The sequence below is a fragment of the Jaculus jaculus genome, chromosome 12, assembly GCF_020740685.1.
Source record: "Jaculus jaculus isolate mJacJac1 chromosome 12, mJacJac1.mat.Y.cur, whole genome shotgun sequence".
Lineage (NCBI taxonomy): Eukaryota > Metazoa > Chordata > Mammalia > Rodentia > Dipodidae > Jaculus > Jaculus jaculus.
The window spans coordinates 68,174,822-68,199,824 of record NC_059113.1 but is presented as its reverse complement, the minus strand read 5'-3'; the positions used below and the strand labels follow the sequence as shown (position 1 = coordinate 68,199,824).

The 25,003-nt window shown below is 40.5% G+C and overlaps 1 protein-coding gene and 1 pseudogene across 1 annotated transcript; one reads left to right on the top strand and one right to left on the bottom strand.

The window, feature by feature from the left end:
• Positions 1 to 5,916: 5,916 nt before the first annotated feature.
• On the bottom strand, positions 5,917 to 6,642 carry LOC101609321 (annotated as a pseudogene).
• Positions 6,643 to 9,111: 2,469 nt separating this feature from the next.
• LOC123453718 (60S ribosomal protein L12) lies at positions 9,112 to 9,712 on the top strand. The gene has a single exon (XM_045131410.1). The coding sequence runs from the start codon at positions 9,163 to 9,165 to the stop codon at positions 9,658 to 9,660; it is 498 nt and encodes a 165-aa protein (XP_044987345.1). The 5' UTR covers positions 9,112 to 9,162; the 3' UTR covers positions 9,661 to 9,712.
• The last annotated feature ends 15,291 nt before the right edge of the window (positions 9,713 to 25,003 follow it).

The following is a 25,003-nucleotide window of genomic DNA, read 5'->3' as shown; positions in this document are numbered from 1 at the left end:
ACAGTAAGTGAACAAATGGGCAGAGGGAGCAAGCTAAACTTGCACAAGGGATTATCAGCAGTGCCTGTGGTGGGAAAATATAGCCTGAGCTCCAGCAGGCTGGTGGGCGGAGCCTGCCCAAGGTCATGCATGGATGGGGGTGTGTGGAGCAGGGTGATCACCCCTGTGCAGTGAGACAGTGGAATTATGTTGGTCTGGGTCCCCTTTCCTACAGTAAGTGCAGTGATATCCTTAAGTGGGACTTTGGGTAAGGCAGCTGCTTGGAGGGTTAGGGGACTCGGGCGACCTGTGAGCAAGGGAATCAGTGATTCCCTGTTTTTTTCCCCTCTGTGCCCTCCCACTGGCAATCTATTAGAGATTTCTCTCTGCTAAAAGACCCAGTGAACCCTTAATGCCTTGCCCTGCCTTGTCCCAGGGCTATGCAGCACAGTTAGGCGGTTGCCATCTTGGCTGGAAGTCCAGTTTTCTATGATTTCATTGGAGGCTTCCATTGTAGGACTATGCATCCTTGAGCAAGATCTCTCTCAGTTTTCTGTCTTTTGTTGGCAGTTTTTTTTTTTTTCATTCTGGTCTACGCATTTCAGGGATACTCTTTATTTTATTGAGGAGGAAGCATATTTGTGTCCTTTTGCCCATGCACCTTCTGACTCAGATGAACAAGGACATTGGTTCCCAGTGGCCACTCAGGATACCAGAGCAAAAGGCCTGATTCTACAGCCTATACAGGGACCAGGTCTCCTCAAACAAGGCACAATGGGATCTACAGGGACCAGGGAACTAGGAGGAGTCAGAAAACAGGGTTCTGGCCTACTCACTCATTGCTGCACCTGCCTGCACACCATTCAGCACAGGAAACTAGAAGGAGCCAGGAAACTAGGATCTGGCCTACTCACTCTGTGCTATGCTCGCTCACCATCTGGAACAGGGAACTGGGAGGCATAGGGAAGCAGGGATCTGGCCTACTCACTCTATGCCACGCCAGCCCACATACTCTACAGTTCAGGCAACCAAGACGAGGGCCATCTTTTTAAAAATCTTACTGTTTACATCCTCACACATTTTTGCACTTGTGTTGAGCATTTAAATATCTTTCTTTATAACGTTTTGTGTATCTATTAGAATAATATTTTTTTCTTTTTCACTTATTTATTTGAGAGAAAGAGAGAGAGGGAGAGTGGGCATGCCAGGGCCTCCAGACATGGCAAACAAACTCCAGACACATGTACTATCTTGTATATCTGACTTACATGGGTCCTGGAGAATTGAACCTGTGTCCTTTGGCCTTTGTAGGCAAGTGTTTTACCTGCTAAGTCATCCCTCCAGCCCTAGAATAAAATTTTATTAAAGAACTTTTTATCTAATGGGAGAACATATAACAGCAGAGTATGTAAGAAATCTATTGTTTAAAACAGAGAAGCATATGTTTTATCAAACAAAATGAAGACTTTATCTATTGGAAACATGTAAATTAAGTATTTGGGTATATTTAGCCATATGCTTTAAGTATATCATTTAATATAAAAATTTATTTGTAAACTATTTTGTGAACATTAGTATAAAAGTAGAGTAAGTCAGGAATGGTGGCGCATGCCTTTAATCCTAGCACTTGGGAGGCAGAGGTAGGAGGAGTGCCATGAATTCAAGGCTACCCTGAGACTACATAGTGAATTTCAGGTCAGTCTGGGCTAGAGTGAGACCAAACCTCGGAAAAAAAAAAAAAAAAAAAAAACTAGAGTAACATGTAAGAGAGCTATTGTCATAAATAGACAATCAAACATTTTATAAATATGAAGATCAGAATCATATTTAAGAAAACCTGAATTTTGACCTGTAAAATTTTTTTTAATTTAATAATATACTTATGTCATCCTTTTTTGATCTTTAAATATAATCAGAAACTTAACAGCTTTTTTCTCCTAACTTCTGATTTTATGGTTTTTGTCCCTGTGGCTAATTATAAATAGACTGTCTGCATTCTGATTGTCTGTCTTCCCAGGGCCAGCAATCCCACGAGATTCCCCCCCCACCCACCTTTTTTTTGAAAATTCAGAAGGTCAGTTATACTAATTTCATATTTTTGACTTTTATGTTACATTTGGATAAAATTTAAATAAACAAAAACTCATCAAAATGAATCTTGATTTTGATAAACATTCAATTTTTTAAGTAGTCAGAGTTTAAAAGTAGGAAATATAGGTATAGCTCAATTTTACCTTTGATTTGGCATGTGGCAATATAAATACATTAATCAAGTTAATACAAAGAGTAAAGTCTAAATTATATGAACAATTAAGGTGAGAAAAATATGGAGAATGAAAACTTTTTGTCTTCTAAATATTTACATTGTCTTTTCTTAATTAATTTTTTATTAGTTATGTACACAGTGCATATAGTCATGTTGGTGCCATTGTTAGCCTCCTCCATTCCTTCCCCCCTCTTCAGGGACCCTCCTCATTGGGGAATATGGGTCATGCATTGTGGGGATAGCCATCACTTATGGGTAAGAGGCAATATTTCTGTACATAATGACCCAATGTCTAGCTCTACATTCTTTCTGATCCCTCTTCCGCAAATTTCCCTGAGCCATGTTGGGTTCATTTTAGGTCTGCTTCAGTGATGAGATCTTGGGAACCTCTGTGTCTCTGGACATCTAGTTTGGTAGGAGTTGAGTATTCTCTGTGTCTATCTCCTTCACCCTTGTGCTGGTACTAGATTCACCAAGAAAGCAGAAATCTTGCTTATTTCCCCAATTACTCTTTGTTTCAGATAGGGCCCTTTTGAGATGTGATGGGCTGGTTCCCTCCTTAGAACCTGTGTCCATCTGAAACAAAGAAGCAAATTCTCCAATGGAGAGGAAGACAGTGCCATGTAAATAGGATAATCATTGTTTTTTTAGAGAGAAGCTAACAGGTGTAGGCCCTCTTGTAGCCCATGATTGATGGGCTTGATAATGGAAAAGGGGCTCATTTTTGGATATAGTGATGACCTGTTTCCCAACTCCACCTATGGGTTCCATTCCATGGAGCAGATCAGTTAGCCAAATCAAGAGCAGTTGGTTTCCCACCATGGCTGTGTGACACTATTGCACTTGCACTTGAGCATCAACTCAGTTTGTTTGCTGCTGAGTAGCTTAAACAATTTGCTTGGATAGATGTTGATCATTTCCCCCCAGTCACTAAGCAGCACCTTCTGGCACTAGACAAGCTAACTGTCTGGGGACTGACTCTCTTCCAGGTTCCAGCCAGGTCACTCCATGTTCTGTACCATCAGCATATGGAGTCTTCAGCAGTAGGGTCTTACCAGTAACTTTTGGTGGGTCATCAAGTACTCTGACAGAAACCTGTCTTCTTTTGGAAAACCTTGTAGATCTCTGATCAACAGCTCACTGGATGTTAGCCACATGCTGGTACTGTGAGTTACAGGTCAATGCCAAAGAAAATAAGGAAGAAAAAGATGTGTAAGGGCTTGAGAGATGATTAAGCACTTGCCTGTGAAGCCTAAGAACACTGGTTCAAGGCTTGATTCTCCAGGACCCACGTTAGCCAGATGGACAAGGGGGTGCATGCATCTGGAGTTCGTTTGCAGGGGCTGGAGGCCCTGGTGTGCCTATTCTCTCTCTCTTTCTCTCTCTCTCTCTCCCTCTCTCCCTCTTTCTCTCTGTGTCTGTTGCTCTGAAACAAATAAATAAATAAATAAAATATATAAAAAGAAATGGATAGATAATATGTAAGAGACAGAAGAGAGAGAGAGAGGAAAAGATTAAGGTCAGTCTTCATCATACGTTCTCCAGGGTCTCATGATACAGATGTTCCCTCTAAGGACCTGATGAAGGTTCAATCATTTAGTCTGTCTTTTAGGATGTAGAATTTTATGGTACCATTGCCATTTGGGTCCTGTTTTGTATTTCCTACCTCACCCTTACCCTCCCCTGCCACCCCACCCACCCTATTGTCTGGTCCTTGAGATGCATGTCGAGATGTGTCAGCATAGGAACCATAGATGAGTGAGAGTATGCAGCAATCACCTTTCTGTGATTGGGTGAGTTCAATGAGAATGATCTGTTTCAGGTTTGAACATTTTTCTTCAAATTTCATTGTGTCATTTTTTCCTTACAACTGTGTATAATTCCATCGTGTAGATATACGACATCTTGGTTATCCATTCATCTAATGATGGACATCTGGGTTGATTCCAGCTCTTAGCTATTATAAATTGAGTAGCTATAAACATGGTTGAGAAAATCTCTCTGAACTGAGGCATGGAGATTTTAGAATAAATGCCCAGTAAGGGAATAACTGGATCTGTTGGCTCTATAGTCAACCATTTTAGGAGTGTCCTTATTGCTTTCCAAAGTGGTTATACCATCTTAGATGCTCACCAACAGTGGATGAGCATTCCTATTTCTTCACATCCACATCAATATTTATTTTCATTTGATTTTTTAATGTATTCTATCCGGGTTAAAGTGGAATCTCATAGTTGTTTTAATTTGCATTTCCCAGATGATTAGAGATGATGAACATTTTCTTAAGTGTGTTTGCCATTTGTATTTCTTCCTCTGAGAACTGCCTGTCCAGTTCTTTGCCCCATTTTGTGAGTAGGTTGTTTGACTTTTTATTGTTTAGATTTTTGATCTTTGTAGATTCTAGAAATTAGGCCTCTGTCAGTTGGATAGCCAGCAAATATTTTCTCCCATTCTGTGGATAATCTATCGGCTCTGCATATTGTATGTTTGTTTGTGGAGAAACTTTTCAGCTTCATGAGATCCCAATGGTTAAATGATTGTTTAAGTTTCTGAGCTGCTGGTATTTTGTTCAGGAAGTCTTTTCCCCTTCCTATATCATGGAAACTTCCTCCTTTTTTTTTTTCCAGTAGTAGCCGATTTTCTGGTCTTATATTGAGGTCTTTGGTCCATTTGGATGTGATTTTTATGCCTGGCAAGATGTGCGAATCAAATTTCAATTTCCTGCATATGGTTATCCAGTTTGTCCAGCACCATTTGTTAAAGATGCTGTCTTTTTTACAGCCTATATTATTAGGGCCTTAGTCAAATATCAAGTAGCTATAGTTATGTGATCCTAAGTCTGTGTCCTCAATTCTGTTCCATTGGTCTATACACCTGTTTTTATGCCAGTACCATGCTAGTTTTATCACTATGGCTTTATCATATAGCTTTAGATTAGGTATGGTCCAGAGGTGTTTCTTTTGCTGAGGATATGCTTGGATATCTGAGGCCTCCTGCCTTTCCACAGGAAGTTTGAGATCATTTTTTTCTATCTCTGTGAAGAACAATGTTTGTATTTTTGTTGGTATTGCATTAAATCTGTATATTGCCTTTGGTAAGATTGCCATTTTTCACAATGTTAATTCTGCCTATCCAGGGACATGGGAGGTCTTTACATTTTCTCAAGTCCTCCTCAATTTCTTTCTTTCTTTCTTTCTTTCTTTCTTTCTTTCTTTCTTTCTTTCTTTCTTTCTCTTTCTTTCTTTCTTTCTTTCTTTCTTTCTTTCTTTCTTTCTTTCTTTCTTTCTTTTTTAAACAAGAGTTCCTTCCTTTATGTTTGGACTGTGGAAGCTGTGAAACCAATACCAGAGTTTGAAGGAGCACAGACAGGGGTTATTTTAGAATGGTTGTTAGCATCTATTTCAGGGCAGTGTGGGTTGGCTGGTTTTCTAATGGCACCATGTCTTTACCCATCTACCACGTCCAACTGGTTGGTCTGCTTCCCTACCCCTTGCCCAAGAAAAGAGAACTTCAGAGGAGTGCTTTCATTAGTGTTTTCAATAGTGTGGGTGTAGGTGCAAGGTGGAGAGGCTGGTCCCAGAGGACACCCAGGCTTGAGGCAGAGTCCCACTTTATTCAGGAGGCTGTTCTTGGCTGGGCTTGTCCTTCCCTTATGTCCAAAGCTCTGTATTTCATTCAGTCAAGAACTTGTCTTTGTGCTGGTGACTAGGAACAAGATCAGGGCAGAAGTCAGAGCGCAGAAGGTGGGAAAAGTAGATAAGGATCATCACATCCAACATGAGCAAGATGCCCAACAAAAAGGTGCCCAGGGTCCTCGGGCCTGCATACTGCAGGAAGAACTTGGTGAGGTAGGCCTGAAGAGCCAGGTGGAAGAGAAAGTACATGGCCAGGTTGACATACTTGTTGATCCGGTAGAGGAGGAGATCCTGGGCATTGTTGATCTTCATCATCATGTGCAAGGTGAGGAAGATGTTGCTGACTTCCACCAGTAGTGTTAGAACACCCCCGCCAACAAAGCGTTTCCAAAATATGCCAGAGAAAAAGGCACCCATGGCCATGATATGATGAACAAGATACTCCCAAGAAGCTCAAGCCTGACGACTAATCATGATGTCCACGGTGTCATGAATGAAGTACCCTGCTGAGAAGCAAACGAGCAAATAGCTAGAAAGTGACCAGGCCATTTCAATCTCCACCAGCATTTCTGGGGCCTGCCAGATCCCTGACACAACGGAGTGTGCAAAGGAGAGGAGCAGGTTATGCCAGCGCCAGGTGCGCAGGGGGTCGGTGCGCATGTGCGGGGGCAGGGGCAAGTGGTAGAGCACCCGCCGGAGTGCCCCAAATGTCAGCGTGGCGCCCAGGAGCAGCGGCCAGGCGAGATGCAGCAGCGTGGGCATGCTGGCCCTCCCTGCTGTCAGTTTATCCTCCTTCTCAGGCTGCCTCCTCTGGCCGGTCTGGAAACACTGCTCCTGCTCTAGCCAGTGCCTCCCAACTGTGTCCGCCGCAGGCCACCAGCCCCACAGTTTCCGCCTCAATTTCTTTTTTGAGTGTTTTTTATGTTTTCATTGTATAGGTCTTTCACATCCTTGGTTAATGTTATTCCAATGTATTTTTTTTGTTGCTATTTACAATGGGACAATGTCACTTATTTCTTTCTTTGTCTTTTGCACATAGAAAGGCTACAGATTTTTGTGCATTGATTTTGTATCCTATTACTTTACTGAAGGAGTTAATCACCTTTAAGAGTTTTGAGGTGGAGGCTCCCGGATCTCTTATGTACATAATCATGTCATCTGTGAATAGAGCTAACTTCTTCCTTTCCAATTTGTATCCCTTTTAGTTCTTTCTCCAGTCTTATTACTTGAGCTAGGACTTCCAGTACTATATTGAAGAGCAGAGGTGAGACTGGACACCCCATCTTGCTCCTGATCTCAATGGGAATTGTTTCAGTCTCTATCCATTAAGTATTATTTGGGTTTTAGGAGCTTTATATATAGCCTTAATTATGTGGAGATATAAACCATCCATGCCAATTCTCTCCAATGTTTTGATCATAAAGTGGTGGTGTATTTTTGTCAAAGGCCTTTTCTGCATCTATCAAAATGTTCATGTGTTTTGTGTTTTGTGTGTGTGTGTGTGTGTGTGTGTGTGTGTGTGTGTGTTTAAGCTTATTTATGTGGTGTATCACATTGACAGATTTCCATATGTTGAACCACCCCCGCATTCATTGGGATGAAGCCTACTTGATCAAGGTGGAGAATGCTTTTAGTGTCTTGTTTGATTTGGTTTGCAAAGATTTTGTTCAGTATCTTTGTATTAAGTTCATCAGGGAAATAGGCCTATAGTTTTATTTTCTTGTGACATCTTTGCCTGGCTTGGTATTAGGGTGATACTAGCTTCATAGAAGGAAGTGGGGAACTTTCCCTGTTCTCCAATTGTTACACTACATAAGTAGTGATACCATTCGATTAGCTTGCTTTGTCATTATATTCTAAGGAATATTGACTCAGCAGGCAGGCATGAGACTAGTCTGTCTTAATTTTCACTATGCATGAGGAGTCAGTGGTCTTCCTGATAGCCTTTATGCAAATGTTTCAGGATTAACTAGCATTCATTGTCCCCCTAATTTGGCAAGTCAATAGTTTCTTTTTATTGCAGAGTTGCTGGGCTCCCCCAGCAGGTAGTGCTGAGGAAGAACCAGGCCCACTGGTTCCTCCTAAGGGGTTGAGGAGGAGGGTGAGTGTGGAAGGCCAGGAACACACCACTGAGCCAGAGTCTCATCAAAGCAGGAACTTGCTTTCTTGTAACAAGCAGGTGTTTATATAGTGTTGAGAATGAAGGCGGGGATCTCAGGAGGGGATAAGGTGTAAGGGCCAAGAGCATACCATGACTTTTGAGATGATTGGTTCTAAGCGCGCGTGGGAACTCTAACTTCCTACGTGGAAGTAGCAAGCCAGAGGCAATTCGGCACCCTACTGCGTCATAGCTGGCCAGAGGCAGGTCGCCAAATTTTAGCTAGGCTCAGGAAGTTCCACTAGGCCTCATGTCCGGGCCTCTCAAGGCCCAACACAGAGTAGGAATCCACTTTAGAGTGTTAATCCATTGTGCTACTCATTGAAGGATATTTTCATTGTTTCCAATTTAAACAATTATGAATATAGCTATAGCATTTGTGTGCATACATTTTTATACTCATTCCAGTGAGTAACCAGGAGTAGGATTTTGGGGCTATTTGGTAAATATATATTTATATACATTTTATGTATACATATAAATATATAAGAAACTGTCAAACTTCCATAGTGTCTAACAGTTTTATGTTCTTAAAAGCAATCAGTGAGAACTCTACTTATTTTTCATCTTCATTTGGTATTGCCCATTTAAAATTTTTTTTATTTTAGGGCTGGGGGATGCCTCAGTGGTTGAAGACATTTGCTTGCAAAGCCTTCCAGACTAGGTTCAATTCCCTATACTTATATAAATCCAGAAGCACAAAGTGGCATATGCATCTGGAGTTTGTTTACAGTGGTAAGAGGCCCTGATGCTCCCATATGCTCTCTTTCTCCCTGCTTTCAAATAAATAAATAAAGCATTGAAAATTATTTTATTTATTGTGTAGGTATCTACTTGAGGTTTAAATATGCATTTCCCTAAAAAGTGATATTGAACATCATATATTTTTGCTATCTATATACTTTCCTTGGTGTCAGTTTAAGGCACTTGTTCATTTTCTAACTAGTTGTTTTCTCATCATTGTGTCTTAAGAGTATTTATGTACTTGCTATACAAATCATTTATTAGACATGCAGTTTAAGAAATGTATTTTCAGCTTTCGTCTTTCGGCTCGGAGGAGGCTAAGGTGCAACTTTCTTCGGTCGTCCCAAATCCGGGTTCATCCGACACCAGCCGCCTCCACCATGCCGCCTAAGTTCGACCCCAACGAGATCAAAGTGGTGTACCTCAGGTGCACCGGAGGCGAGGTCGGCGCCACATCTGCTCTGGCCCCCAAGATCGGTCCCCTGGGTCTGTCTCCAAAAAAAGTTGGTGATGACATCGCCAAGGCAACCGGTGATTGGAAGGGTCTGAGGATTACAGTGAAGCTGACCATTCAGAACAGACAGGCTCAGATTGAAGTGGTGCCTTCTGCTTCTGCCCTGATCATCAAAGCCCTCAAGGAGCCACCAAGAGACAGAAAGAAGCAGAAAAACATTAAACACAGTGGCAATATTTCTTTTGATGAGATTGTCAACATTGCCCGACAGATGCGCCACCGGTCTTTGGCCAGAGAACTTTCTGGAACCATCAAAGAGATCCTGGGCACTGCACAGTCTGTGGGATGCAATGTGGATGGCCGCCACCCACATGATATCATAGACGACATCAACAGTGGGGCAGTGGAATGCCCAGCTAGCTAAGAAGCATAAGAATATATTTCAATAAAAGATCAAGAGAAAAAAAAAAAAGAAATGTATTTTCAGTCTATGACCCAAGAACTTATTTTCTTTAAAGTATCCTCACAGAAGCTGGTGGGATGGCTCAGCCATTAAAGAAACTTTTTTGCGAAGCCTGCTGACCTAGCTTCAATTCACAGGCACCCTTGTAAAAACTGACCAAAAGCTCATAGGCCGACCTTATTTCGCAGTGACAAAAGACCCTTCCTCAAAGAAGGTGAAGTACAGACAACCTCACTTACCTCCACACATGTGCTGTGCCATGCATGCACCCATACACACATACATATGAATATATACACAAAGAAATATAGAAAGTGTCTTTCACAAGAAATGAATTTTGATAAAATCCAATTTATCAACTTGTTCCTTCTATACATCATGTGTTTGCTATTGTATCTAAAAAGCTCATCATCAAATGACCCAGTTTTCTATTGACTTGATTTTTTTAAGATGTGAGGTTATGTTAATGTTCTTCTTACTTAATTTTTTTTTTCCTGTGAACATCTCATAGAATTTCTGTACAGGCTATTTGGCCTTAATACATAGTAAGAACTTAGAGCATCCTTGTCTTGTTCCAGACTTAGAAACAAAACACTTGGTTTCAGTATTGCAGATGATGTCATGAAAATTATAGGCTTCTAAAGACCTCTTATTAGACTAAGGAAATTCCTTTCTGTTTCTAATTCAGTGAAGACTTTGGATCATGAATAGATGCTCATAAAGCTATAAAAATTATTTTAATTGCTCTCAATGAGTGAAAAATAACTGTAAAGCAAAAGATATGCTATAAACATTGTTATATTTGCTTTACGCATGATGTATTATCTTCATTCATTTAACCTGTTTGACACTTAAGATGGTTGGAATATAAAATGCCCCACATGGCCTCCAGGCTCTGCTCGAGCTGCAGGAAAAGCCAGGTGAGGGGAGCTTCCACTCTCAAGAAACATGCAGGGAGCCAGGCGTGGTGGCACACACCTTTAATTCCAGCACTTGGGAGGCAGAGGTAGGAGGATCGCCGTGAGTTCAAGGCCACCCTGAGACTCCATAGTGAATTCCAGGTCAGCCTGGGCTAGAATGAGACCCTACCTTGAAAAACCAAAAAAAAAAAAAGAAAGAAAGAAAAGAAAAGAAGCATGCAGGGAGAGCAGCAGTGAACAATGGAGGAGCAGATCACAAGGCAGAAGAATGTGTGGAACAGCGAGAGAACCAGAGCAGCTGGGGCTCCCTACCCCCCCCCCCCACATGATTCTATACATAAAGGACCCTAAAGACTCTACTAGCAAACTGTTAGAGCTGATAAAAACCTACAGCCATGTAGCAGGATACAAAATAAATACACAGAAATCAGTAGCCTTCATATATGCTAACAACAAAGACACAGAGGATGAAATCAGAGAATCACTCCCATTCACAATTGCATCAAAAAAAAAAAAAGTACCTTGGAATAAACCTAACCAAGGAAGTAAAGAAACTCTACAATGAGAACTTTAAAACACTCAAGCGAGAAATTACAGAAGACACTAGAAAGTGGAGAGACATCCCTTGTTCCTGGATTGGAAGAATCAATATTGTGAAAATGGCAATCTTACCAAAGGCAATCTACACATTTAATGCAATCCCTATCAAAATTCCAAAGACATTCTTCATGGAAATAGAAAAAACAATCCAAAAATTCATTTGGAATCACAAAAAAACCCTCGAATATCTAAAATAATACTGAGCAAAAAAATGAGGCTGGTGGTATCACCATACCTGATTTTAACCTATACTACAGAGCCATAGTAACAAAAACAGCATGGTACTGGCACAAAAACAGACATGTAGATCAGTGGAACAGAATAGAGGACCCAGATGTAAATCCAGGTAGCTATAGCCACCTGATATTTGATAAAAATGGCAAAAATACTCATTGGAGAAAAGACAGCCTCTTCAGCAAATGGTGTTGGAAAAACTGGATATATATCTGCAGAAGGATGAAAATAGATTCTTCTCTCTGTCCATGCACAAGAATTAAGTCTAAATGGATTAAAGACCTTAACATCAGACCTGAAACTCTGAAACTGCTAGAGGAAAAAGTAGGGGAAAACCTTCAACATATTGGTCTTGGCAAAGACTTTCTGATTACAACCCCAATTGCTCAGGCAATAAAACCACAGATTAATCACTGGGACCTCATGAAATTACAAAGATTTAGCACTGCAAAGGACACAGTGAAAAAAGCAAAGAGGAACCTACAGAATGGGAAAAAAATCTTTGCCAGCTATATATCTGATAGAGGATTAATATCTAGGATATACAAAGAACTCAAAAAGTTAAATAATAAGGACTCAAACAAGCCAATCAAAAAATGGGCTATGGAGCTAAATAGAGTATTCTCAAAGGAAGAAATACGAATGGCATACAAGCATCTAAAAAATGTTCTATGTCACTAGTCATCAGGGAAATGCAGATTAAAACTACATTGAGATTCCATCTCACTCCTGTCAGATTGGCTACCATCATGAAAACAAATGATCATAAATGTTGGCGGGGATGTGGAAAAATAGGAACCCTTCTACACTGCTGGTGGGAATGCAATCTGGTCCAGCCATTGTGGAAATCAGTGTGGAGGTTCCTAAAACAGCTAAAGATTGATCTACCATATGACCCAGCTATAGCACTCCTAGGCATATATCCAAAGGACTCATCTCATTTCCTTAGAAGTACATGCTCAACCATGTTTATTGCTGCTCAATTTATAATAGCTGGGAAATGGCACCAACCTAGATGTCCTTCAACTGATGAGTGGATAATGAAGATGTGGCACATTTATACAATGGAGTTCTACTCAGCGGTAAAGAAAAACTGAAGTTATGAAATTTGCAGGAAAATGGATGGACCTGGAATGGATTACACTAAGTGAGGTAACCCAGGCACAGAAGCCAAGCGCCACATGTTCTCCCTCATATGTGGATCCTAGCTACAGATGATTGGGCTTCTGCTTAGTAGCAGAGACCATTAAGTTAAAAAGGAGACATAAAGGGAAGAGAAAGGAAGGGAGGAGGGTACTTAATAGGTTGATATTGTATATATGTAAGTAGAATGATTGAAACTGGGAGGTAATATGATGGAGAATAGAATTTCAAAGGGGAAAGTGCCGGGGCGGGGAGGGTATTACCATGGGATATTTTTTATAATCACGGAAAATGTTAATAAAAATTGTGAAAAAGAATTGCCCCCCATAGCCTCATGTGTGACTGTTGGAGGAGGTGTGTCACTGGGGACAGACCTTGTGATTTAGTACTGTAGCTCCACTGCAACTCACTTTTATGGCTTCCTCTCTGCTGCTGTATAATTGTTATGCCCAGATGTCTGCTCTTACCATGCTTTCCCCACTGTGATGAAACTTCCCCTTGAAACTGTAATCCAGAAATAGACCCTTTCCTTTCATAGACTGCTTCTGATTGAGTGTTTTGTCCTGATGAAGAGAAGATACCTGCTATAATATTCATTATGTCTTCATATAGATGCTCCTCATCTTCCTTCAAGTCAAAAGCTGAGGCTAGTAAGTATACCTGTCTCCACTGATTGCTTCAGGCCACTGTTTAGTTGCTTTGCCTCTATAGATTAGGTTTTCATCATTAGGAGCAATGAGTGTAGGTATAGTGTCAGTGGGTTACTGTGGTCTACTCTGTGAGCACCACTCTTCTGTGTCTCTGAGGAGCAAAAGCCTTAATGTGCTGAGGGAAGGACTACAACTGAACCTCTGACCCCAGTAAGCAGATGTAATCAGCCACTTTCTCTTGTCTGCATTAGTGCAGTTGCTTTCTAATTGTTTTCCTTTCACTTGTTCTCATTTCTGCTATCTCCCTCTTACATTGTTTTCTTTACCCAAAGGAATTCTTTTTACTTACCTGGTATCAACAACTCACATGCTTTTCCTTCTCATCTGAGAATAGAAGCAGTTTTCTCATCATGGCCATGGATGGGCCTGCCCCCTTGACCTCATGTTCTACCACCACTCCCTTGGTTCATGTTGCTCCAGTCAGAGTGTCCTTCTGTTAATAAAACACACTAGGAACTAGGTGTGGTGGTGCATGCCTTTTGTCCAAGCACTTGGGGGATGAGGGAGGTAGAGATAGGATTGCTGTGAGTTCAAGGCCAGCCTGAGACTACCTACTGAATTCCAGGTCAGCCCGAGCTACAGTGAAACCCTACTTGAACAACAGCAACAACAACAACAACAAAAAAATACATGCTGGGCTGATGCTTACCTCAGGATCTTTCTCCCCATGCATGGAAACAGCCAAATCTTCTCTTGGTTTATTCTTTCAGTTTCCCAACTCCCCTCTCCTTAGATATCACTTCTAAGAGAAGACAACTGCACATTTGGCACACACATGCACATAGACATAAGCATGACATCTTCCAAATCACACTGGTCCTGCCCTGATTCACCTTTTCTTCATATTCCTTGTTGCTCTGCATATAGTTTTCTTATTGTCTGTCTGGCTCATAGAAGTCCAAGCTCTTTTGGCTTTTGTGTCATTCTTTTCCAATAAAGATAATGGGGGAGAAAACATAAACAGAAACAGTATTTATTCACTTCATAATAACTGGTTAAAACATAACTTACACCATAAAGTCTACAGCACAGCAAAGAATATTGGCTATCATTAAACAGACAGCATTTTTGATTGGGCAACAGTATGTTATACTGTACAACAGGTTCTACTTTCTATGCCCCATGATTCCATTATGCTAAACACCTAGTGTCCTTTTTCATTTTATTTCTACAAAATACATTAAGTTTAGAAGATGAGGAATGGAGAGATAAAGCATATTTGGGGGGCTAACGAGATGGTTTAGCGGTTAAGCACTTGCCTGTAAAGCCTAAGGACCCCAGTTTGAGGCTCAATTCCCCAGGACCCACGTTAGCCACATGCACAAGGGGGCGCACGCACCTGGAGTTCGTTTGCAGTGGCTGGAGCCCCTGGCATGCCCTTTCTCTCCCTCCCTCCCTCTCTCTCTCTCTCTCTCCCTCTCTCTCTGCCTCTTTCTCTGTCTGTCGCTGTCAAATAAATAAATAAAATTTTTTAAAACATTTTTAAAAATACTTTTAAAAAACTATATTTTGGGATCGGTTTTTTAAAAAATGATTAGATTTTTCACACAGCAAATTTAGTTTTAGTTGAAATATAAGCTCTATGACAGTTGATCCAAAATTTGCATAACAAATTCCCAGTGAAACAGAATGCAAAGTTTAAAAAATTAAGTTTAATGAGGAGGGGAGGCAAAGGCAGGTTGTGGGAGGGGATTTTGCAAAAATTTTAATACAATTTTTTAATCTTTTTAAAAATTCATTGTTTAGTGTAACATGTATCTGATTTAAGTGGTTCATATTTCAAAACTACATTCAATGTTGCTTATTGGATTTAGAGCTGCCTCAGACTTGATACTATGTCAGTATTAACAAATGATTAGTGTCTGATTGGATATATGAAAGCATGTCAGATTTTAAACACTTACCTTCCTCTATGTATTTCTGAATACTGATGTTAATTTAACCAACCTTGAATGCTACAGATCATTTTAACAACTGCTAAATTATAATACTGTCATCTTTCATACATGATGGGTCTCTTTGTCATCTGACAAAGAAGATGACAGACAACTGGACATGATAATGACTTCATCTTACCTCTAAGGCCAACCTCAATAACACACATTCTCTAGTAAGGCTCTATCTCCCAAACTACCATAACCTGGGGAGCAAACATTCAGAATGCATGAGTTTATGGGGGACATCTGATTCAAACCACAACATAATCTAACTACACTCTGTTAATCCAGTCACATGCTTTGGGATTTCCTTAGTCTGAGGAATGGGTACTCTTTCTAGTTTGTTACCCAGTGCAAATTTTCTTGCAATGCAAGTATTCTTTATATATATTTGTTGGAGGGAGGGAAGGAGGGAGGGAGTATAGACATGCCAGGGTTTCTTGATGCTGCAAATGAACTTCAGGCATTTGTGCCACTGTGTGCATTTGGTTTTATGTGGGTATTGGGCAATCAAGCCAAGGCCAGCAGGCAAGCAATCTCCTCAGCCCCAAGGATTATTCTTAACTCCTTTGTTTTCCCTAATTTCAATTCCATCAGCTCCTTTTATGGATTCCTGTTCAACAAGCCCTAAATGGGCCAATTTCTTTCTAATCCTATTGTTACCATTTACTACTTTTGTTTTGTGTATGTACATGTACACATGTATGTAATGTGGTATGTACATATATATGTGCCCTTGTGGGACTTCATATGCTTGCCTGAAGCAGGGTTCGCTTGCTTGTAGCTGGAGTGGAACATTGAGGGTCCTGTTTTATGACTCTCCCACCTTGTCATGAGCTTGAGTATCTGCTGATCCTGAAGCTTTCAGGGCTCTGAATATTCTTGGGTCTGTACTCCCCTGCTCAGCTGGCGTTACAAGTGTGCATGGTGATAACTACTATTTTCCTTGGGAATCAGGAGATGTGAACTCCAGCAGTCTCAGGCTCCCACAGGCCCTCATGCTTGTGCAGGAAGTGTACTTAACAGCTAAGCTATTTCTGCAGCATTCACTGCTACTGCTCCTGTTCAAGCAACTGTTACATTTGTTAGGACTTGCACAAGTCTAACAAGTCTTCCTGCTTCCCATCCTTGCTTCTCTAAATCAACCACCAAACCATTTTCCTTTGATAAGAACCTTTTTTCTGGATCCTCTACTCTGACACATTGATCTACATGTCTGTTTTTGTGCTATAATCATGTGATCTTTGTCACTATAGTTCTGTAGTATGAGAGTAGATATTTTAATACTTCAGCTTAATACCTTCAACAGTTTCTGTTCTGTTTAGAATTGCTTTGGCTATTCATGGTCTTTTGTGTTTTCACATGAATTTGGGGGTTGCTTTTCTTAGCTATCTTATTGTTAACAAAGGTGTCAAAACATACACTGGACCAAAGGTGACCAGTTCAACAAATGGAGCTGCAAAACTGGATATCCACCTGCAGAAGTAAATGAAATCCATATCTCTCACCCTGTACAAAAGTCCAATTCAAATACAAAGTGGATCTAACATTAATTTAAAAATCCAAAATGCTGAAACTATTAGAGGAAAATACCAGGAATGCACTCCAAAATATAAATGTGAGCAAGAACTTTCTGAACAGGACTACAATAGCACAGAAAATAATAGTCTTAAGAATTAACAAATAGGGCTGGAGAGATGGCTTAATGATTAAGCACCTGCCTGTGAAGCCTAAGGATCCCAGTTGGAGGCTCAATTCCCCAGTACCCACATTAGCCAGATGCATAAGGGGGCGGACACATCTGGAATTCGTCTGCAGTGGCTGGAGGCCCTGGCACGCTCTCTCTCTCTCTATCTCTGCCTCTTTCTCTGTCTGTTGCTCTCAACTAAATAAATAAAAATAAACCAAGAAAAATTTTAAAAAAAAAAGAATTAACAAATAGGATTTCCAGTCAAAATGGTGGGCTTCTAACCATGCTAGAACGTCAGGGGAGAAAGAAAGCAGGGTCTTGGGGCTCCAGTACCAGGGGGGCCTTTCCAGACCCCTGCGGGGTGGGCACAGGGGAATCTGCCAGAGTCTAACACACTATATACATCATGGCTAGCAGGCAGGGCGGGTGGGTGATCAGCCTTCTTCTTAGAGGGGAGAACAGCTCACACAAGGCTAAGGAACATGCGTTGGTTACACAGAGGTTTTCTGTTCCCTCACCTCCTCCTCCCAGCCCGGGCTGGAGGAGCACCCGAGCTGAGAGTCTTCAGACCTTCCTCACAAAAGCAATGGAAGCCCCACAGTCAGGCAGGACAACTTCAGCCCTACATGGAAGGTGGGGCGCAAGTGAAATGTAGCAACCACACTCAGAGGGCTGCAGGCAGTGTGCAGAGCAGCAGTTACTGGAGTGCAATGAGTGGGGCCACACATGGAAGGCAGAAGCTGGAAGTTACACAGGGAGGGTTGCGGGCACTTGATGAAAGCAGGGTGCCAGAGTGGAGGGCGATGGCGGTGGACACATGCTGAAGGCTGCAGCCCTTATGGAGGGCAGAAGGTGGGCACTTGGAGAGCCTGGTGGCTTGTGGCCCAGTGTGGAGAGTAGCAGGCATGGAGATCTGCAGCCTGAACAGCTTAGGCACACTTGTGGGTGCTGCCAAGTAGCTCAATCTCGATGCAACTAGGTAGGCTGCCCTGAACTACACTGACATGACACAGCTGGAGACACACAAGCTCAAGGTCTCCCTGACCTCCACAAAATTGCGTGGCTGAAGCTGGCTGGGGCCACCCAACCCCTCCCCACTTTACACTCTCTAGTAGGTAACCTCCACATACTGCACAGTAGGGCCACAGTGTCTGAGCTTGCCAGACCACCACACACCGTCCTGTTGGGCCACAAAAGTCGGTAGTGTGCCTGAATCCCACACTGACCAATAAACCACACATATGCAAAGGGGTCCTCACCAAAGGACCAGTGTCTTCTGCACACCCCAAGAGATCAGCAAGTTCAGAATAGGATCACTGAGTTCCAAACCACCCACATAACCACATGAGCCAGACAACCCCCATATCCCCTGATCAAGGCCCAGCTCCAAGGGTGGGATTTCTCTCCCCCCTCCCTCCAGAGCCTGTCACTATCAGCTGCAGCTAATCCTACAACCAAGGACCAGCAAGTGGGCAGCACAGGGAAACAAACACCTTGCTCAGCCATGGTCTTTGCCAGGCTTCCCAGGGTCTCAGCCAGAACTGCTAAGAGGCAGTACATACAAGGATGACCCTCCCCAGACCTAAGGGAACCCAAACAAAACCTGTGGATATAACTCCAACCCACTTACTTACACTTGGATCTAACCAGAGCATTGAAGATCCCACAGTAGCCACCATCTGCTATATCCATAACAGAACAAGACATCTACCTGAGATGGGAAAACCTCAATGCAAAAACAAACAAAAAACAAAACAAAATAAATGAAAGACAACAAGCTGAGAGATCTCCACCAAGAATGCCTAGCCCCACAATGAGATCTTCCAACAAAACCATAGAGGATACACCAGACATAGAATCCTAAAATGAAAGCACAATAAGCTTATTAAACAATATTAATGAGACCATGACTAAATGAATAGTAGAACTGGGAGCAAACTACCAAAGAGCCAAAAATCACATAAATGAAATTGCTACAGAATCATCAGTTAGAAACAAATAGCTCTCTTCACTCATCTTAACATAATTGAAGAGAATGAGAGAGATCTAAAGGACAGATAAACAAATTGAAAGTGAGTCAACAAACAGAGCATCTCAACAATCAGCTGATCAAGCTTAATCAAAGACCACCAAATGCAAGAATGAATTCCAAGAAACATCAAGACAATTCAACATGGACCTTAAATTGGAACTCAGTAAAAGTATGGCTATGTTGCAGAAAAAAAAATGCAACCAAAAGCTAAAATCTAATACCTCTTTTAAAAGCGCCCTATAAACCATCACTAATGGAGTATATCATGTGGGGAACTGACCTTCAGAACTCAGAGACAAGACAAAGGAAGTTGACCATGAGTCCAAAAACTATGATAAGTTCAAAAATCATGTGGACAGAATGTAAGGGAACTGTGGGATACCCTTAAAAGACCAAAGAGCCAGATCATGGGTATACAAGAAGGGGAAGAAATTCAGGCAAAAGGCATAGAGAACATCTTCAAAAAAATAATTGAAGAAAGTTTTCCTACTCATACAAAAGATAAACTCATCCAGATACAAGAAGCTCACAGGATACAAAACAGACAGGACCAAAGAAAAAACTCTCCACAGCACATCATAGTTAAAACTCTAAACAGTGAAAACAAATGGGTGGCTAAAAGCAGCAAGAGAAAAAACAGCTCATTACATGCAAAGGAAAGCCCACCATAATTACCTTTGATCTTTTCAACAGAAACTCTGTAGTCTAGAAGAGCATAGAACTTATGGCTTCCATCCCAAACTACTATACTCAGTGAAAGTATCCCTCATAATAGAAGGGGAAAGGAAAACTTACATTATAAAAGCCAACTATATGATTATATGAACACAAAGCCAACCATACAGAGAATACTTCTGGAAATACTCCACACAGAAGAGTTGAACAATCAACCTCAAGAACCTATAAGAGGGAATACACACTAATCAAAATGAGAGCAAATTTGAAAATGTTCAAAGCTCAATAAAGCACTAAACCCCACAAAGCCTTCAGTATGGCAAGGATTAAATCAAACTCACAGCTATAACTTTCAACATTAATGGTCTCAACTTCCCAGTCAAAAGATACAGGTTAACAGGGAGATCAGGAAAATGGGTCCTTCCATCTGCTGTCTTTAAGAAACCCACATCGCCATGAAGGATAGACACCTCTTCAGGGTGAAAGGATGGAAAATGATCTTCCAAGCAAATGGACATTAAAAAAACAGGTGAGTGTGGCTATACTATCTGACAAAATAGACCTCAAACAAAATGAAATCAAAAAAGACAAAGAAGGCCACCTTTTACTCATCAAGGGAATGATCCAACAAGACGCCAAACACAAGTGCACAAACCCTTATAAAGCAAAACCTAATTGATAATAAATCAGAAATCCCGACACTATAATATTAGGGATTTAAACATTCCACCACTATCAATAGACAGATCATCCAAGCAGAAAATTAATAGGGAAATAATGGAACTTAACAACACCATAGGCCAATTAGACCTGACAGACATCTATATAACATTTCACCCCACTTCCACAGAATATACATTCTTTTCAGCAGCTCATGGGCTCATCTAAAAAATTGACCATATATTGGCACATAAATCAAGCCTCCACAAATTCAGGAAAATCAACATGACTCCTTGCATTATATCTGACCACAATGTATTGCAGCTAGAAATCAACAGTAAGATAAACAGCAGAAAACACACCAGCTCATGGAGACTGAACAACATGCTATTAAACAATGAATGGGTCATGAAAGAAATCAAAAAGGAAACTGAAAATTTTCTATAATTGAACAACAATAAAAACACAATAAACCAAAAAGAATAAGACATGATGAAAGCTGACCTAAGGGGAAAATTTATAGTACTAAATACCATAATAATAAAGACAGAAAAATCTCAAATTAATAATTTAATGAACTAGCAAAGGCATTGGAAAACAAGAACAATACAATTCTAGGAGTTCCAGGTGGAAAGAAATAATTCAGAGCAGAGCTGAAATAAATGAATTGGAACTTAAGAAAACAATTTGAAAAATAAACGATTGATAAACCCCTGGCCAATTTGAACAAAAGAAAAGCAGATAAATTTAAAATTAACAAGATTAAAAATGAAAAAGGAGAGGTTACAACCAACAACAAGAAAATAGGAAGAATTACCAAGACATTTCTAAAATTTCTTTTCCACAAAATTGGATAATCTAGAATGGATAAATTCCTAGAAACAGATCACCTACCAAAATTAAAGCAAGAACAGGTAAAATTTCTAAACAAATGTATTATATCAAACAAGCTTAACATTGTAATTAAAAATCTCCCAGCAACAAAAAAACCCAGGACCTGGTGGATTCTCAGCTAAATTTTGCCAAACATTCACTGAAGAATTAAAGCAATTTCTTCTCAAGTTATTTTGAATAATTAAAAATGAAGGAATGCTCCTGAAACTCCTATGAAGCCAGCATTGCTCTAATACCAAAACCAGACAGAGGCAAAAAAAGAAAATTATACACCTATATCCCTGAACAAATTAGATGCAAAACAATGTGAACCAAATTCAAGAATACATCAAAAGCATTATTGACCTCAAGCAAGCAAGCTTTATCCCAAGGATGCAAGGGTTGGTTCAACATACAGAAATTGATAATTGTAATACACTACATAAAGAAACTTAAACACAAGAAACTACATGATCATTTCAACAGATGAAGAGAAGGCCTTTGAAAAATTGTAGCACCATGTCAATGATCAAAATGCTGGAGAAACTAAGCATAGAAAGGCCTTATCTCAACAGAATGAACAGTATATATAAATCATCTAAAGCCCAAATCATAGTGAATGTGGAAAGACCTGGAGCATTTCCATTGAGATCAGGAAAAACACAGGGGTGCTCACACTTACTAGTGTTCTTCACTATAGTGCTAGCAGTCCTGGCCCAAGCAATAAGACAACAGAAATAAATAAAAGGGATATAAATTGGAAAGGAAGAAGTCAAACTAGTCCTATTTGCAGATGACATGATCCTATACATCAGTGACCAGAAAAACTATCAAAAAACTTCTACAGGTGAAAAATTCATTTTTTAAATTTTATTTTACTTTTTATTTGGGGGGGAGGTTGTAAGATTTTTATTGACAGCTTCCATAATTACGGACAATAGACCATGATAATTGTCTCCTCCCTCACTTTCTCCTTCACATCTCCACTTTCCATCATACCCCTCATCCTCTAAATCAGTCTCTTGTTGATTTTGATGTCATCATCTTTTCCTCCTATTATGAGGGTCTGTGTGTAGGTAGTGCCAGGTACTGCAAGGTCGTGGATATCCAGCCATTTTGTGTCTGGAAGAGTACAGTATAAGGAGTCTTACCCTTCCTTTGGCTCTTACATTCTTCCTGCCACCTCTTCTTCAATGGACCCTGGGCCTTGTAAGGTGTGATAGAGATGTTTCAGTGCTAAGCATTTGTGGTGGTTTGAATAGATGGCCCCCAATATATTCAGTTGCTTATATTTTGCATCTACAGCCACCTGGCTGGAGGCAGTGTCACTGGGTGGATCTTACGGTGTGGTGGTGGGTTTCAGATTTCAATCTAAAGATATGCAAAGTGTGCCCAGCTGGAGTTCCTGAAGTGTGCTGTGCTATGTGGCTTTAGGCTTTTGCCCCTCTCTTTCTTTTGTCTCTCTGCTTGGTCCTCTGAAGGCAGGCCTGCTTTTTCTGCCACTATGGAATTTCCCCTGAATCTGTAAGCTTCAATAAATATCCCTTCCTCCATAACTGTGCCTGGTCTGGAAGTTCATCTCAGTGAACCTGAAGCTATCTTGTACAGCACTCCTCTGTTTTTGTTTCTCCATACTATGGTGCCTTTTGAGTCACCCCAGAGGTCACTGCCACCTGAAAAAAGAAGCTTCTCTAAACAAAAGTGAGAGTAGCATTAATATATGGATATGAACATTAAGAGAAGTGCTTACCAGGAAGTTTTGTGAGCATAAAGTATTTGTTTAGTCAGACACCAGCAGGCATTATGCTCCTAGGGCTCATAGGTTTTCAGTATCAGGCATGTATTTCCTGCCATGGAATGAGTCTCCATTCCAATTAGAGAGAAGTTGGTTTCTGCCATAACAGACATGCCACTATTGCACTCATTTGGCCTGGTTGATCAGACTTAAGGCTTGCAGTGTCCACTGTTGTTTATTTCCACTGATGACTTCTCTCTCCCATGCAGCTTCTTGCAGTATAGCTTTTTACAGCTTTCTTTGAGCTATTCTACAAGTAGGAGGTTTTTAGTTCAGTTCCAGCAAGATTTTTCATGACCTTTCAGCCCAAGTATGTGGAGTCTTCAGCAATAGGGACTTAACCATCTATTCCTGGTGGAAAATCAAGAAACTTGGCAATGGCCTGTAATGTTTGGGGGGCATCAGGGACCTCCCTGGCCAACAACTCACTGGAAGTTATCCATCCCTGACACTGATAATTTTCTAGTAACAATCTATGGCTCTGGGTATGTCATTGTAAAAAAAAAAAAAAGTAGGTTTTCATATGACTTATTCATACCTGCTTAGATTTTGATTAACCCTCCCCCATCCTTCCTTTACTAAATCTCTTCCCCTAACTTATTTAGGCCTTTCCATCCCCAGTAATCTGTTCTTCTACTTACATATATACAATAATATCCACTTAAGTTCTCCTCTCTCCTCCCTCCCTTACAGCCCTTTTTAGCCTACTTGCTTCTGCTACTGAGTTTAATTCCAATTCACACATTCAAAAATTTGTAACTAGGATCCACATATGAGAAAGAACAAGTGGCATGGCTTTCTGGGCCTGGGTTACCTCATTAACTATAATTCTTTTCAGGTCCATCCATTTCCCTGAAAATTTCATAATTTAATTCTTCTATTCCACATTGGAATAGAACTCCAATATATAAATGTACCACATCTTCATGATCCACTTATCAGTTCAGTGACTTCTAGGCTGATTCCATTTCCTTGCTATTGTGCATAGAGCAGCAATAAAGATGGATGTGCAAGTATCCCTAAGGAAGTACAATGAGTCCTTAGGATATGTGCCTAGGAGTGGTATAGCTGGATCAAAAAGCAAATCTATTTTTAGCTGTCTCAGGAACCTCCAAACTGATTTCTATAATGGTTGTGCCAGATTACATGACCACCAATAGTTTATAGGTGTTCCTATTTTTCCACATCTTCACTAGCATTTATTGTCATTTGTTTTCTTGATGATAGCCATCCTAACAGGAATGAGATGGATTCTTAAAGAGTTTTAATTTGCATTTCCCTGATGGCTAGGAATGTAGAACATTTTTTTTAGATGTTTATAGGTCATAGGCATTTCTTCTTTTGAGAACTTTCTACTTTATTCCATAACCCATTTTTTTGTTCATTTTTATTTATTTATTCGAGAGTGACAGAGAGATTGAGAGAGAGAGAATGAACATGCCAGAGCTTCCAGCCACTGCAAATGAACTCCAGATGTGTGTGCCCCTTTGTGCATCTGGCTAACATGAGTCCTGGGGAATAGAGCCTTGAACCGGGGTCCTTAGGCTTCACAGGCAAGTGCTTAGCTGCTAAGCTATCTCTCCAGCCCCATAGCCCATTTTTTAATTGGGCTGTTTGATTTCTTATTACTTAGTTTTTGAGTTCTTTTTATATTGTGGATATTAATCCTCTGTCAGAAGTACAGCTGGCAAAGATTTTCTCCCATTCTGTAGTTTTCCTCTTTTCTCTATTCACAGTGTCCTTTGCTGTAGAAAAGCTTTCTAACTTCGTGAGGTCCTGGTGGTTAATTAGTGGTTTTATTTCTAGATCAACTGGGGTTATAGTCAGAAAGTCATTGCTTAGGCCAATATATTAAAGTGTTTCCCCTAATTTTTTCTCTAGCAGTTTCAGGTCTGATATTAAAGGCTTTGATCCATTTGGAATTGATTCTTGTACAAGGTAAGAGTTAAGGATCTATTTTCACTCTTATCCATATGGATATAGTTTTCCCAGCACTATTTGTCTTTTCTCCAATGACTATTTTTGGCATTGTTAT